General features: G+C 33.9%; 1 protein-coding gene across 1 annotated transcript in view; it reads right to left on the reverse strand.

The window, feature by feature from the left end:
• GBE1 (1,4-alpha-glucan branching enzyme 1) overlaps positions 1 to 16491 on the reverse strand; it is a 118721-nt gene that overhangs the window by 44798 nt on the left and 57432 nt on the right. Inside the window, exons 6-10 of the mRNA XM_015824125.1 lie at positions 15114 to 15204; positions 13117 to 13326; positions 6659 to 6774; positions 6403 to 6530; positions 4265 to 4363 (exon numbers count right to left, since the gene is read on the reverse strand). Coding sequence (XP_015679611.1) covers positions 4265 to 4363; positions 6403 to 6530; positions 6659 to 6774; positions 13117 to 13326; positions 15114 to 15204 — 644 coding nt within the window. The remainder of the gene's footprint in view (positions 1 to 4264; positions 4364 to 6402; positions 6531 to 6658; positions 6775 to 13116; positions 13327 to 15113; positions 15205 to 16491) is intronic.

Raw genomic sequence — 16491 nt, forward strand, 5'->3', positions numbered from 1 at the left:
GGTATATAAATTAAATTATAATAATAATTATAATAATAATAATAAAAGGAAGAGCTGATCAACAGGAGGGCTGATTTACCACCAGCTTATCAGTACTCAGGAGGCCAGGGCTTGGCAGCAAAAGGAAATAATAGACAATGACTTAGCCAGCCATCAACACCCCAATCAACAACTAAAAAACCACACACAACTAGGCATCATATAAATATGACACATAGAATAGCCCACAACACATACTCTGCTAGAAAGAAGTGCCCTGAGGATGGGCTCTAGCATGAGTCTGAAAACTTGGAAGAGTAAACTTCTGGTCCTGGTGACTGACCCAGATTGGATCTTGCAACATTATTCTAGGACACATATATTTGCCTCCATTCAATATAGGAAGAGTTGTGCAAATTAAAAAATAACAATAAATACCACAATGAAGTAATTGTTAAGCTTGAAGTTTGCTTTGCTGGTGCAATTATTATTGCTTCTTACCTTGCCAATGAACTTGGGAGGAGGATGGGGAAATGGAATGCTGGCTCAAAGATAAAGAAGGCAGACTGTGAGATTCAAGGACGAGGTACCAGGTGTTACGACATTTTCTCATAACAATATACTTGCTCCTAATTGGGCAATGTGACCTGTTCAGGGATGGGAGGGGAATTAGCTTGGGGTTTGCCAGAGCTGGTTTAATGTCATGGTTCCAACTGATGAACCAAACCAAGCAAATATCCTCAAAAGCTAGCACCCCTTAAGTAGAGAAATGAGAAAGAAGAAATGCTTTCATATGTGCCAAAATGGTGTACTCAATAAAGTTTTACATTAAGAGACTGGAATGCCTTGAAGATGTTTGGTTGGGTTCATAAGTCAGAACCATGACAGTAATCTGATATTACAGTGTCAAAATGATGGCAGAGAATTTTAGATATTGCTAATTATGCATTTAACTTTACTGTGCAAAGTCACTTATGCATTGGTCACCTCCTGTGTGGCCTACTGCAATGCATGCTACCTGGGCCTGCCCTAGTAGTCCTTAATGGAATTGCATCTACATGGGTACCCCAAAGTATTTAGACTAGGGGATAGAAGGGGAACCTCACAAATTTGCAGGTGATAACAAGCTGCCAGGAATAGTCAACCTTAAGATCCAGAAGGATCTTCTCTCTCTCTCTCTCTCTCTCTCACACACACACACACACACACACACGTGCGCACACGTTGAGATTCTAGAAAGAGTGCAGAGAAGAGCAACAAAGATGATTAGGGGACTGAAGGCTAAAATGTATGAAGGTTGCAGTAATTGGGTATATCTAGTTTAATGAAAAGAAGGACTAAGGGTGACACGATAGCAGTGTCCACTATCTAAGGAGCTGCCACAAAGAAAAGGGGGTCAACCTATTTTTCAAAGCACCAGAAGGCAAGACAAGAAACAATGGATGGAAACTAATCAAGGAGAGAAGCAACCTAGAGCTAAGGAGAAATTTCCTGACAGTTAGAACAATTAATCAGTGGAATGACTTGCCTCCAGAGATTGTGGGTGCTCCATCACTGGAGGTTTTTAAGAAGGATTGGACAACCATTTCCCTGAAATGATATAGGGTTTCCTGCTTGAGCAGGGGGTTGGACTAAAACAGAGGTCCCCAACCTTTTGGGCACCAGGGACTGGTTACATGGAGAGAGGTTTTTCTGTGGACCGGAGAGGGCATGGTTTTGTGTGCTGCTGCAACGTGCAGATGGGGCATTGCTTATTTATGTGGTCTGGTTGCTGGCATGCTGTGGCCGGTACTGGTCCACAGACCAGGGGTTGGGGACCCCTGGACTAGAAGACCTCCAGGGTCCCTTTCAACTCTGTTATTCTCTTATTCTTGAATAACTGGAAGCCACAATTAGTCAAGAATACAAAGATGATGAAAGAATTTGAATGTGGGACAGATAGTTTCTTGGCTAGTTAGACAGAGAAAGCTGAATTGTCTTAATATACTTGGGTGGAACCATAGTGCCAGCAAATTCTGTGCCAAAATGGGAGTTAAATTGTTAAATGTAGCGAGTATTACAGATTTTTTGATGGAAATTGAATAATCAGCGAGTTATGATTTTTACAAATATAAACTGTGAACTAAGACATGGAAATAGATATTAGGAATGGAGTTATTCTGTATGTTAAAGAAAACACAAAATCCTATAAAATAGAAACCATATCACTGAATACAATGAGCAGCAATCAGATTTTCTATTAAAACCAAAACGTAAAAAAAGAAATTCTATCCAAATGAAGACAAACATAGAATATAAATTCTGCTAAAATATGAAATATGTTAATTAAAAATACAAATCAAGACTGAAAAGGACACATAGCAAACTCAAACACACCTTCCCAATCTTCAGTTTTAATTACTAAAGGAAACAAAACTTTATATTTTTCTGTTTTAACATCCCATAGTACTGACATGTACTATATATCTTTAATTTACAGTATCCTGTATGAATCATATAGGATTTATTTATTGAGAGTAATATGACAATTTGCCTATGTCACATCTGACTTTTATTATTTTTATTTTTTTCCTTTTTTACCTTTTAAAATTATTTTATAAACAATAGTATGTATATCTCATGTAATTTTGAAGAAATTAAAGGACAGATAAACAAATAAGAGTTTGTGTATATTCTGGAAAAGAAACAATGCCAAAACTTTAAGCTGCATCTAACATAAAGAGAAGACAAATATTTCTTTTTCCACTATTCTGCAAGAATTAGTTGATAATAAACCCAAACATCAGCTGATATAATGAAGACATATTACATTATGAAAATTTTTGTCCTGTGGTTTATGGTTTATAGATTTACAATTGCACAAGAATGAGAGAGTCTTTTTACAACTAATAGAATATCTGTACTAGCAATATGCCTTTGATGCCATCTGATAACACTTTTAGAATATGAACAAAGAAATTAGCTAATAATAGGAAAAATATACCTTGAAGCAACATTAATAAATATTCTGTATACAGGGAAATAGATCAAATTTGTTTCAAAAGTATGTGTTTAAAGACCTAAAAATGAATTGTGCTCTAGAATAATATACATATTTCAAAATATACATAATTGCATATTTCACAAGGATGAAATATATTAATGTTTTACTACACTCCTACATATAGGCCTGACTCAAGATATTTTCAATTATTATGTTAAGCTTATAAGCATAGATCTGTACAAAGGTGCAATGCATTAATTTATAGTAATGCTTCTGAAATTTTTTTCCAACATTCAATTATTTCTTTTTTGCTTTTGTTCTTAAAGAAATTAAAAATATTTGGTCTTAGTCTTTATCACTAGAGTGCAACATTGGCAAGCTTTTCGTACAAACATGTTTAGCAATAGTTAAGGCACTAGATTCATAAATATGCAATTAATGTATTATAAAATCATTGTACAATTTCATGTGCATAACAGATACATTTTTAATCTCCATTTTGTTAGGAGTTAAGCTTGCTGTAAGGATTATCAAAATTCTGTCCACAAAACCACAAAAATAAAAGCCAAACAATCAAATATAATTGTAGAATAATTAGTCATATGTTACATTGAACTTTGGAGAGACAAAGCTTAGTATCCTATGCAAGCATAACTTTCTGGAGATTTCAGATTATTTTTCAGACTACTGACTGAGAATGATGGGAGCTGAAATTCCAATACATGAGGGAGTTTTAATTAGATGCTGAAAACACAAACTGAGAAAATTTGGCTAAATAAATATAAGAGGCATTTTGTCCTTTCTTTGATAAAAAATTAAAACAGAGAATAGGAGTGAGTGAGTGATTATGACAACATTTTGCTTGCCTAAATTATAGAAACCCAGTTCACATGTGTCATAATATAATTACTTGATATTATTAATTACATGTGTGGGAAAATGGGGCCTAACAGTTAAGATGCTGGGCTGTCGAGACCCAAACACCACAGAATGGAATGAGCTCCCATTACTTGCCCCAGCTCCTACCAACCTAGCAGTTTGAAAGCATGCAAATATAATAGATAAATAGGTACCACTTTGTTGGGAAGGTAACATTATTCCATGTGCCTCAACATATAGTCCTGCTGGTCACATAACCATGAAAGTATCTCTGGACAATGCTGGCTCCCTTGCTAAGACACAGAGAGGAGCACTGCCTCCTAGAGTCAAGATATGATTGGGCAGGGGAAACCTTTACATTTACTTTTACCAAGAGAAGCATGAGTGAAGAATGTGGCAAAGCATGGAAGGATCTATTCTCACCTGAATCCATTTGTCAGGAATTGCCATGGCCATCCGGTAATCAAATCCACATCCTCCTTCAATTATTGGACAACAAAGTGCTGGCATTCCAGACACATCCTGAAATATCATAAAATAAGAACTGAAAATAAGGAGAGAAATCCACCAGAATAATTACTATTCAATCATAAATAATGAAAATATTTTCAATCTCATTCAATATTAAAGAATCACAATTCATTAATCTGCAATTCCTATGGCATAAATATTATGAAAGCAAGTTGTTTTCTATTCATATTTTTCTCATGCTGCAAAATGCTGTGCATATTAGCCGGTACGTATATGTACTTGAAATACATACTAATGAAAAACAACAATTTGATGTCTATGCAGTATTTATTAGTACTTGCTAATAATTAATTGCATACTAGTATAAGATAAGTAGATTTGGAAGGTCTAGGACAACTCACCCTAGCCGACTCTCCCCAGCATCTTGCCACAGTTGATTCACCCCGGAACAATTCACCCTGGCATAATTCAATGCAGGATAACTCAAGAAAGGGACAAATTAATTGCAGCAGCCCTTGTCTCAAGTTAGAAGTCCTTGAGGCTGGGGTGAGTTGCAATTCTACTTGTCTCTCTCTTGAGTTACTGCCATTGAATTGTCCCGTGGCGAGTTGGCTACAACAATTTGTTCCGCAATGAGTTGGCTGCAGTGAATTGGCCGGGGTGAGTTGACCACAGTGAGTAGTTCCATTCCAGATTTGGAAATTTTAACAATACTGTTACTTATCTTTTTTTTTTCAATGTATAGGAAATTGGATCAGATCGCTTTTGTTAAAAATACCCACAGCAGTTTTAAAAAGTTATGTACGGTAAGTTATAATTCAAATCTTTATGGAATAGTATTATAACCAATCCTACCCTAGACAATATGTGTTCATTTTCTTTAGCATTCACTCCCCTATCATTGCATGTAAGATCAAATTCATGCTAGCCTCTTGTAATTTAGAATGATATCAATAGTTCTTTCCTCTCAATTTATTTCTGCCACAAGCAAGTGGATCAATTCCACATTTTGTACAGAGGCTCCCACCAGAAAATAAAATTGAAGTAATTTTCAGTTTAACTAGAATAAATTGAAGCAACATCTTGTTTAACAAAAAAGAATATGAGAAAATGCAAAAAGAGTATAAGGTAGGAATCCTGATCACCCTATTATGGCTCCCTGGATGATGGACTCATTTTGTTTGAAAAGAACCTCAAAATCAATAAAACAATTTTAAGTTTAATACATCCCATAGTTGTTTCATTTCACCACTTTTGTTTAAAATGCACTGTAATTACTTCTCCAAAACCAAGACCAGTACAAATATTAAAGAGTTAAAAATGCTAAATATTAAGAGGTAAAAATGTATAAAGATTTCTAGAAGTACTGTTTACTTATAGTAACAGCAATTCTAGCAATATCTTCTAAAAATAAGTCTGGCAAATATATTTTTTCTAATTTATCGACAAAGAATTAAACTTATCAAACAATAGTCATAATGAATTTGAAATAGGAGGAACATAAGATCCTCATAAAGGTTGTAGTTACAAAGACAAATGCATAAAAATTCAGCTGCTTTGGCAGTATAGTGAGTTTCCAAAGTCATAAATACATTATAGAAAAGTCATGAGAAAGTTCATTGTTTAAAAGAATTATAATTCTAAAGATCTCTATGGAGAGTCTCAGTCATCCAGGTCATGGTGGTCCCAAATGTGCTTTTTCAAAAGGTAACTGGTAAAGATAACTTTGTTTTTCCTTGAAGACATTTCACTTCTTATCCAAGAAGCTTCTTCAGCTCTGTCAGAAACTGAAAACGCACCTTTGGGACAATTCTAATGATCATATTATAGTTAAGCTGCATCTTCGAAATACTTGTTGATGCACATCTAAACTCAGTGGCATTTGTCTTGGAATACACATGCACAGGAATATACTTTAGAGCATATATTTAATTCTGCAACTGAAACCAGTAAAATGTTTAACAAATCTTTAACAAATCCTGCACCATGCTTAAGGATTAATAAACTTAAATATAACTGTAATTGAATAATGATTCATTCATTCAAATAAATAAGTCAAAGTAATTTTGTTAATGTAATCTAAGATTTACCTCTGCTATAGTTATACATTCTGGATGCAAAATATGTATCATGTAGTTTGCCATCATTAGGTAGGCCACCGCATCTTCATCAACATGCATACCAAAATATTCATTGTAATCTCCACTAAAGCCTTCACCTAATATGATAAATAATAACAGTGTCAAGTGCCATAAGTGCAAGTTATAGATTTACTGTAGGTTTTTCAGTTGAAACTCCTAATTATTTGAATTGTGGTATGGTCACTGATATACAAATTAAACTTACCAATTCCATGATGGTGATATAGCATAGATGATACACCATCAAATCGAAACCCATCAAAGGCATACTCTTCTATCCACCATCTTAAATTGGAGAGAAGAAATCTCAGGACTTCCCAGCTGAAATATAAATAACATATCCCAAGTATTAATGTACAGTATTAATCTACTCCTAGTGTTTCTATAATTTTCTTTTTGGTGTTAAAAATATTCACACACACGCACGTTATACCTTACTATAAATTACTGAACAACTGAACAAAAAAAAATAAATGTGTATGGATTTATTTCTCTCCAAACAACATCCTACATAGATCTTCCTTCAAAGATCTTTCTTCAGATACAGACCTTTTGGGATTAAATTAAAAAAAGTATGCAGATTTAAAATAGTAATCTGAGGATTTGAAAGCTATGGATAGTACAAAATATTTTCAAATTTCTGAAGTTGCTATCACTACAATGATATATCGGAAAAACTATTTTAAAAAAGATTATGGGTAACTTATTTCAAATATTTATTTCTCAAAATAATTCAGGAAATTACATGAATAAAAAGTCAGCAAATATATTTTCTAATGTTTGCTGAAAATATATATAATTCGTAAATACATAGACATTTAACATACAAAATATATTGTATATTTTGACAAAACTAAGACAAATTAAGACAAAAAAGGATGATATTCTTGTGAATTGAACACATCTAAACTACGGAGAACATATTTTCCCCCAAAGGTTGTATTAGAACTCTCTCATTTGTACGAAACAAAATATGTTGAACTGAAACCAAAATATATTCTGCAAAACCTAAACTATACTCCCTGTCTTAAAGTCAAACTTTATGACACCAAACCAAGTCCAGGAAGTATGCCATTTTAGTACCTGGCTTGATAAAGAAAATACAGAGTCCAAGAAAGATCTCTATGAAAATAAATCATATGTTGAAAAATAAAAATTGAATCCTTTTCTAGAATGCATAAGAAAAGCCAGAACTATCAGTAGTATTGTTATATTTTTTATTTCTTCCTTTTGATATGTGTGCATAATATAGTTCTTCTTTCCTTAAACATAACAGTTCTTTTTAGAAAACAGATCTGGAAATCATAATTGGTACATGGGTAGCAGAAGAATAACAAACACATTATTTTAAATTCATGGTTGTACGCTTGAACAAACTACTCAGACAGATTTCCCAGTAGCCAACAGTTAAAATTTCAGTTCTTTAATATTATACCATGAATATGAAGAATTGTATTTCTATAGGCAGAATATTGGACCCTATATTCAAAGTCTATATGGACAAATTTGTTATGTATAATATAATGGATTCTAGAGATTCAGGGGATTAGGCAATACATTTTTTTTAAGATGCCACACAACAACTGTATCAGAAGTCTGAACATTTTCCCAAGAGCTCCAGCAGCATTTTTATCAATAGGAAATATGGTGACATTTACAAATTAATATTAAAATATTGAGAAAAATGGTTTTAAATGCCAGGACACTCCTTACCTATTTTGTATTACAAAAATACTTAATATCGGGAGGATGAGCATAAATTTTCAAAAGAAGAGTAAATATAGTATTCTACCTGGGATGGGTGTAGAACACAGAACTACCCTAAGAAGCTAGAGTTATGTTTATGAATTTGGAAGTGACTTGGAAACTAGAAACAAGTCAGGTGAAATAATGCATATAATATCAATCCTGATAAGTGATCTTATCTGCAAAATCTCCAACAAGAATTTGATAGAACCTGCCTTTCCCATTCAAGACTATAGGTTCTTCACTAACAATTGTGAATGTATGTGTTTAGTTAGTGCAATAACTGAACCATTACCATGTTATTTACACTTGTGCAAAGTATATGCTAGGAAGTAATTCTAACATTCCACTCATGTTTTTTATAATTTTTACGTATTGTTCCTTTTGCTTTTTTTGTTTTTATTTCAAAAGCAATAAAATTATGCATACACACACACATACATATACTTGCACACACACATGCTCTCTCTCTCTCTCTCTCTCTCTCTCTCTCTCTCTCTCTCTCTCTCTCTCTCTTTGACTTAGCAATCAAGCTACGGCAAATCTCTGCTGAATATTGAAAACCATGTGGACTGTAGGCTGACCTACAAGAAAAACTAAATAAAACAAAACAAACCCTCAAAGAAACCAAACCATTTCAATCATAATCTAATTAAGAAAGAATGTATATATTTCTAATTTTACAATATAGAATGTTAAAGACAAGAAAGGAGATATAGTGAAGTTCTTTTACCTCAGAAAGTGAATGTTGTAAAAAGGGTTGAAAAAAAAGCATAGAACAGAACAAGAAATGTGATATAGTTTAGCCTTCTGTACTAAGCAATGATCTTGTTGACGCTGATACCATGAGCGCTAATATATATAGTATAAACAATGAAGCCATGAAGGTCATTAGCCAATGTTATACTATGTACAACTCTTTAGAGGACATCCACGCTTTATAGGATTCAATTTAAAATACTCCTAATTTTGGCCAAATCCATTTTTACCAATCTTTGTGAGATGTTACACATATCATGCCAACTGCTCATCTTCCAGCTAACTCAGACCACGATCATAGAGTTCTCCCACCAACACCATTTATATTTCCAGTTACTGATTTCTCTTATTTTATGTAATTATTATTCCCTTACTTGTTCTCTTTTATAAAACTGAAATTGATCAGATCACCTGAAGCTCTAGACTGCTGAAATTATGAGTATCTGGCTCTTCTTCACAATATCATTTGACTTTACATACATCAATAGGAATTATCAGTGGGAATTTTAGAATAGAATAGAGCTAGAAGGGACCTTGGAGGTCTTCTAGTTGTGGAGTTGTGACTCCTTCACTGCTATTGGCTGTTGCTGGGCTGCTACTGCAGTCATTCTGTGACAATTTCCCAGCCCTCACAATCCCTCACTCTTCCCCCATTCAGCAGCAGCCACTTAGCTCCCTGGTGATCAAGGAAGGGAAGAAAGGAACAGGGAAGGAAGGAACCCTCCCCATGCACCCTTCAAGGCCCATGTCATACTCCTCATGCTTCCTTATCTGAGCTGCCTCCCATGCATCTCCCCCAATCTGCACTACCACCAGGATATCTTTTGCAATTCTTGCAGCACATGTTGCGTACCACATGCATCATCTGATTCACACCAGTCCCTGGTATATCTTCTATAACCAGTGCAGGAACTCTTGTGTACCCCACACATGCTTCCTGACCTGTGCCACTGCTTGCATGCCTTTTCCAACCCATGTAGCCTCTCTTGCGTACTCCTACATACCTTCCCCCACCCCATCCTCTTCCACCCCCACTTAGCAGTAGCCATTTACTTTGCAACTACAATTTGGTTTTCTCATTAGCCCAGTTTCTACCTGCAAATATCTCACAAGCAAATTAAATGGGATAGCAATGTGGTAGGAATTGGAGGGAGGGGGAGGGATGGAAGGAATGAAGGAATGAATGAATGAAGGAAGGAAGGATTTCTTATTACTGCCAACTTCCCACAAGGAAAATCAATAGGGAAGCCTGCAGGAAATCTGAAGTTGCCCTCACTCTCACTGCTTTTTCCCCGCCCATGAATATTTTGTAGGTTTAATAAGGAAATATAACTGAAATAATGATACAACAAAATAATGGTTGTTTAGTGATCTCTAAAATAGTGTTAACCTCATATTTACCATTTCTATTCCCTGACCTACAATTTTGTATTTGGTTTGTATTTGAAATTCCTCTCTGATGATAAAATTAATAGATGCTTGGATTTTCTTTCCTGCTTTCCTGTTTTTTAGTTTAAAAAATGAACAAGTTAATGACTTTACCTTCTTTTTCTCTCACCACATTTTCAGCAAATAAAAAACACCTTCACTTTCTTGGATATACAATTCACAGTGGAGGAAGAAACAACTAGACAATTGCCATTTTTAGACATGTTTATCAACAGACAAGAAGATGGAAACCTAGAAACCAAGGTGCATTATTGCAAGGCTACCAACACTCCATGCATTCTGAGCTTCAAGAGTAACCACTCACTGTCACATGAAAAGAGTTGCATCAGAATACCATATAGCAGAGTGAGAACATATGTAGTACCGAGCAAACAAAGCAACTGGAGAGCAGGTTCCTACATGAATAATTCAGGCAGAATGGGTGCCCACAAGATGCTTGCACAATATGTAGGGCACAGAAAGGAAGAAAGAAGGTACAAGACCAACTATATGGCACAACCTGTCATATTTTAAGAACATTTCAGAAGCAGTATAACACAACTTCGGGATCTGCAAGTGGGCATCACCCACTGTCCAGAGGCTATCATGTGAGGACAAATCATATACTACAAAGATTATTTGGAGGTGGGAGAAACTTTGAATGTAAATTATCAGATTTCCTGCATGGATTGCCCCTATGACTATGTAGGACAAACAGAGAGGTTACCACCAGATTGTGAGAACACAAGTGAGAGGTTAGACAGAGAGATCCAAACTCATTGATAGCCTCACACTGCAATGAATAAGAACATGGATTCAATTTTTCAGCTACTATGATTGTTGGCCAAGCAGGGACAAGATAGCCAGAAAAATTACTGAAGCCTGGGAAACAGGTGTCTTGTCAGTCAATAGGAGTGCTATTTACCAACAGCCTACTAGGTACTTAGGAGTTGAGCATGCAGTGGCACAAGGAAACAACAATATATGACTTCATAGCCAGCCATCAACAACCTAACTAAACAACTAAAAGCTACACACAATCAGGCACAAATACAACATTTAGAACATCCCACTTCAGTTATTCTGGAGAGAAGACAAGTTCTCTGAGGACAGACTCCAGCATGAACTGAAAGCTTGGAAGAATAAACCTTTTGTCCCGATGATTGATTCAGATTGGATACTGCAACTTTATCCTGGGACATTTACCTTCATTCAAAAATTGGTCTAGATGGTTTTGCTAGATGTTAAAAAAAAAGAGTCCTTTCTTTCATATATTTTGAGTGACCACTTAATGAGTTTTAAAGTATACCAATAAAAATGTACGAAAACTAACAATTACTTTTAGTATCCTTCATAAATATCCCAGTATATAGCGTAATTACAATCTCATCCCCCCCCAGCATAGTTACATTTTAAAGATTTTGCACACAGCTGTGTTTGAATGTAGATAATAAAAGAAACAGAATTCTTCAAGGGAAATTATATGTTATTTGAAAATTTTCTAACTAAAGTGGCATCTGTGATTTAAAGTCTCCTATTATACCATACCAATTTAAACTTAAAAAGAGGGGGGAAAAGAATTCTACCCATCAAGAATGTTTATTATAAATTAAAGTTATTCTTCTGTAGCATGTCTTATTTGCATATATTATAAACCTTATGTTAAGGGTTTGGATATGAGGGAATATTGAAAATTTAATATGCTACATTTCCAGAAACACTGTTCTTTCTTTATATAAACTCACAAATATATTATTATTACTGTTACTGATAATGATGGGATAAAAGTAATGTTACATTTATTTATTTTATTTTACTTCTCTTATGTAAGTATATAATTTACACAGCAGCAGAAATATGTATCTAAATTTGTTCAAAATATTACTTATCCAGCAAACCTGTCATCTTAAGGTTGAGTATAAGTGACTGGCTCAAAGGCACCCAGTTGACTTCATGCCTAAAGTGCAACTAGAAATCATGGTCTCCCAGTTTTTAATCAAGTGCCTTAAACCATTACACTAAAGTGGCTTTATTTTTACATACATAGAGATACACACACACACACACGTGTGTGTGTGTGTATTTATTTATTTACAAATGAAATAAACTTACAAATGAAAAAAGAAAAATAGCAATGATTTTCCACACCCAAAGATGAAAAATACCTGCCTGGGCAATTGAAGCAGTAACTGAACTGATGGGAGGGGGGGGCAGAGGAAAAAAGAAAGAAAACTAACATGGAGAAAAATGGAGTGGAATATTATGAAAGGCAACTAAAACAATAACAAAACATTTGTATTTGTATTTATATTTGTTTGTCCAGGTTAGAGATATAAAATTCTATTTGATAGCTGACTGCAATAATTTTCCATAAATATTATTCAATAATATAGATAAGTTTTTTGAAAAAAAAAGTTATTTATCATGAGCTCCATTGGTTTGTCAAATTACCAGAGGAATTTTGCAAAGTAAATAGTTTTATTTGATACTTTAATTTTCACAATCAAACAAATATTCATCAGTGAATCAAATTGTCTAAATTGCTTGCCAATGCCCAACTACTAAATTTTCTTGGATAAGTCATGCAGCATCTTTCACAAGCTCTTAATGTTGCTGCTCTTAAGGAGCCATGATAACATGTTAATAATTGGATGAAAACAAATGATCTATAGGTTATGGGCATACAAATTAATTAGATGCAATGGCACATATCACATTATTTATACCTACTTTGCATAGTCGAAAAGTCGACTATCCCAAAGAACGTGTGTTCCTCTAGCAGCAGAATGGAAAAATGCTGAATCTGTACCATCAAAATTGTTCAGGCCATCTTCAGAATTCTTTGATGCATGACTGTGCACAACATCTAATAGAACTGTGATTCCCATTGAGTGGGCAACATCAATCAGTTCCTTCAAGTCATCTGGAGGGCCGTATCGACTAAAATGCATAAACATTTAGAATTAATTCTTTATAACTTTGATTTTTAATTCAGCATGATTACTATTATTGCGATTCACTAGAACTGTAACTGTTATTTAATGACAGCACATTAGGGAGGCATAGAAGATATTTTATATATTTAAGCTTAGGAAAATCAAGTGATAAGACTGAGATGATTATAAAAGGCACATCAATTATGTGATATAATCCTAGGCTAAACAAACAACAGTTTAACCTATACAGAATACTAACTCAATAAAATTTACATTTTCTTTGTTTATATGCTGGTATAGTGATTTGATTCCCAGAGTGAAAGAAAAAAGGTGAAAAAATAACTCACTGGGAGGCCTTAAGCAAATCATTAGATACTTTCTGAAGTCATAGGAAAAAAGTAAGTTCAATCTCTCTCATATGAATGCTGTGAAGAACATACGAGATATAGACTATAAGCACTTCCCAAGTAAAAGTACCGTAGAAATAAAAGAGTGAAATTTTAATTTGCATCACTTTTCAGTCATTTCAAAAGGAAATTATAACTTAGTTCACATTCAAACTGACTTTTAGAAGAGTACATTTTTAGCAGCTTTAATTTCAGCAGCATATGCAGTGTATGTTGAATGTATCTAGAAATGGAATTGCAGTGATAAAAAAAAGTTGGAAGGACAAGCTGTAGCGACAAAGATAGTTTGTTCTAATCTCAAATACAGTGTCTTGTGGTAGAACTCTTGATCATAAATGCAGAGTTGGCAGCCATTAGATTTCAAATAGTATTTGAGTATTATCTACGATAATGCTCAAGCAATTAGCAATGTAATTTTACCCAATTTTACCTGCTTTTACCTAATCTGAAAGGCTTTAAACTTGAATATTTATTTTAAAACTCTTTAATATTTCTAAATCTAAAATAGATTTAGTTTATAACATTATTAGAATTAATTATAGTTATAAATTAATCTGCATTATATAGGATTTTTTTTCAAATTACAGTGGCTTTGTTCAATCAATCTAAAACCAAATGTATTTTGTGCAGGTTCCCCCTATTTATCTTTCATTTCTGAAAAGAACAAGACTTCTGACAGAGTAGAGAAACAAATTATTCCATATCTTTGAAGAAATTTATATGGATAATGAATTAAAAATAAAATCTATTGCTTTATTGTATATTATCTTGACCCTGGTCCCAACAAAGGAAACATAACAAAATAGAATAATAAAAATATTCTTTTATTTAAAATAATTTAGTTATTCAATATACATTCCCTCAGACTGCCTCGTTCTCAACTTTGAGGTTTTATTTGGACACTGCTATCATCCACAGAGATTTTGAAATGTGGGAGTGGAGAATATACATTCTTTCAACTGAAATGGGCAATTCTTGAGGTATAGGATTGAAAAACTCAAGCCTTTAAAATACTTTCAGTTTACTACTACTTTCCTTGGCTTCTTTCTTGTGTACAGTAATATTTATTTATTAATCAAATGACTTTATAAGAAAAAATTAAAACTGCAGAAGATGCCTTTTATCAAGCTGTTTGATACAAATGAATCAATATCGGACCATATTCCTATTATCTGTAATATGTAAGGATGACAAATCATTGAAATATTGTTCCATTTTGGGCTACAAGTTCATTGGTGGCTACAACTGCTGAAGTTATAAGCACAGTCTATCATATAATATTCCCTGATTAAGTTAGTCAATTTTGTCTTTTTCATTGGTTTAAGTCTTTCTGATAGATTACTTCCTATGAAGAGGAAAAAATAATAAAAATAATAAAGCATACCTTGATGCTGCAAAAAAACTTGTGATCTGGTAACCAAAACTTGCATAGTAAGCATGTTCCATCACAGCCATCAGCTGAATACAGTTATATCCTGTTTTTAGAAGAAAATTAGTGATTTCAACAGTGCTTTTTAAAGAAAACAATGGCCAATATTACAATTGAGTTTGGTCAAGATCATCTATGTTTATCAAAACATAAGTTAGAAATACACTAACAGGAAATCTAACAAGTTAAGCCCAAAAGAACCATTTTTTTATTATTATTATTACAACTGGGAAAGCCGACATTTGAAGCAATCCTTTAAGTGCATTGAAATATTGGTCTTTTACTAAGAAATATATAATATGTAAATATAATTGTAATTTGACTTTAGAACATTAAGTATCCCAATGTGCATGTTTTGAACTTAAACTGCACTTTTGATATTTACAGTGTTAATCATAAAAGTAACTGACTATACATATATTAAACGTTGTGCTTTTCTTAATGTTTCAAACATTTCCATTTCTAATTGACATTTTTCCTCCAAATTTATTTCCTCAAGGAATCTCTTTAAAAAACAAACATTAAAGAAGCAGAAGTTTGATCTGAAATTTATTGAAAGTTCAGAGCACCAAAGAAGAAAAATCTTTCTATTTGTCCCTTATCCAACTCAAAATATCTTTCTATGATGTTAATTAAGTAAATCTGAAGGGAAAAATATAATTTAATAATGAAACCACACATATTTAAAAGAAAACTCTTACTAAGGCAATGAAGCCAACGTATATAAAAGCATATAAATATCCCCCCTTAGCAACCAAACAAGGATTATTGGCAAAGAATAAATTATAGGTCAAACTTGAAAGTCTGTGGACATAACCATTTTATATTACTTATTGTATTAGCACTTAGCATTAGCATTATTATTATTATTATTATTATTATTTATTGAATTTATATCCCGCCCTTCTCCTTGCGGACTCAGGGCGGCTGACAATCAGTTAAAAATACACCAATAACAATTACAAAATTAAAATTAGTTAAAAAGAAATATTTAAATGTTGTCTAGTTAAAATATTTATTTATTTATTTATTTATTTATTTATTTAATTCAATTTATATGCCGCCCTTCTCCCGACGGGACCCCTCTAAAAATTGCCCTAGGCCAGTCCCGCTTGTTGGAATAGCCATGTCTTCAGGGCGCGGCGGAAGGGAGATCAGGGATCACCCTGATCTCTGGGGGCAGCTCATTCCAGAGGGTGGGAGCTCCCACAGAGAAGGCCCTCCCCCTTGGGGTCGCCAGCCGGCACTGTCTGGCCGACGGCACCCTGAGGAGACCCACCCTGTGGGAGCGTACTGGCCGATGGGAGGTAATCTGTGGCAGAAGGCGGTCTCG

Source organism: Protobothrops mucrosquamatus, unplaced genomic scaffold (assembly GCF_001527695.2).
Source record: "Protobothrops mucrosquamatus isolate PMUCROS unplaced genomic scaffold, P.Mucros_1.0 scaffold_185, whole genome shotgun sequence".
In the NCBI taxonomy this organism is placed as follows: Eukaryota; Metazoa; Chordata; class Lepidosauria; order Squamata; family Viperidae; genus Protobothrops; species Protobothrops mucrosquamatus.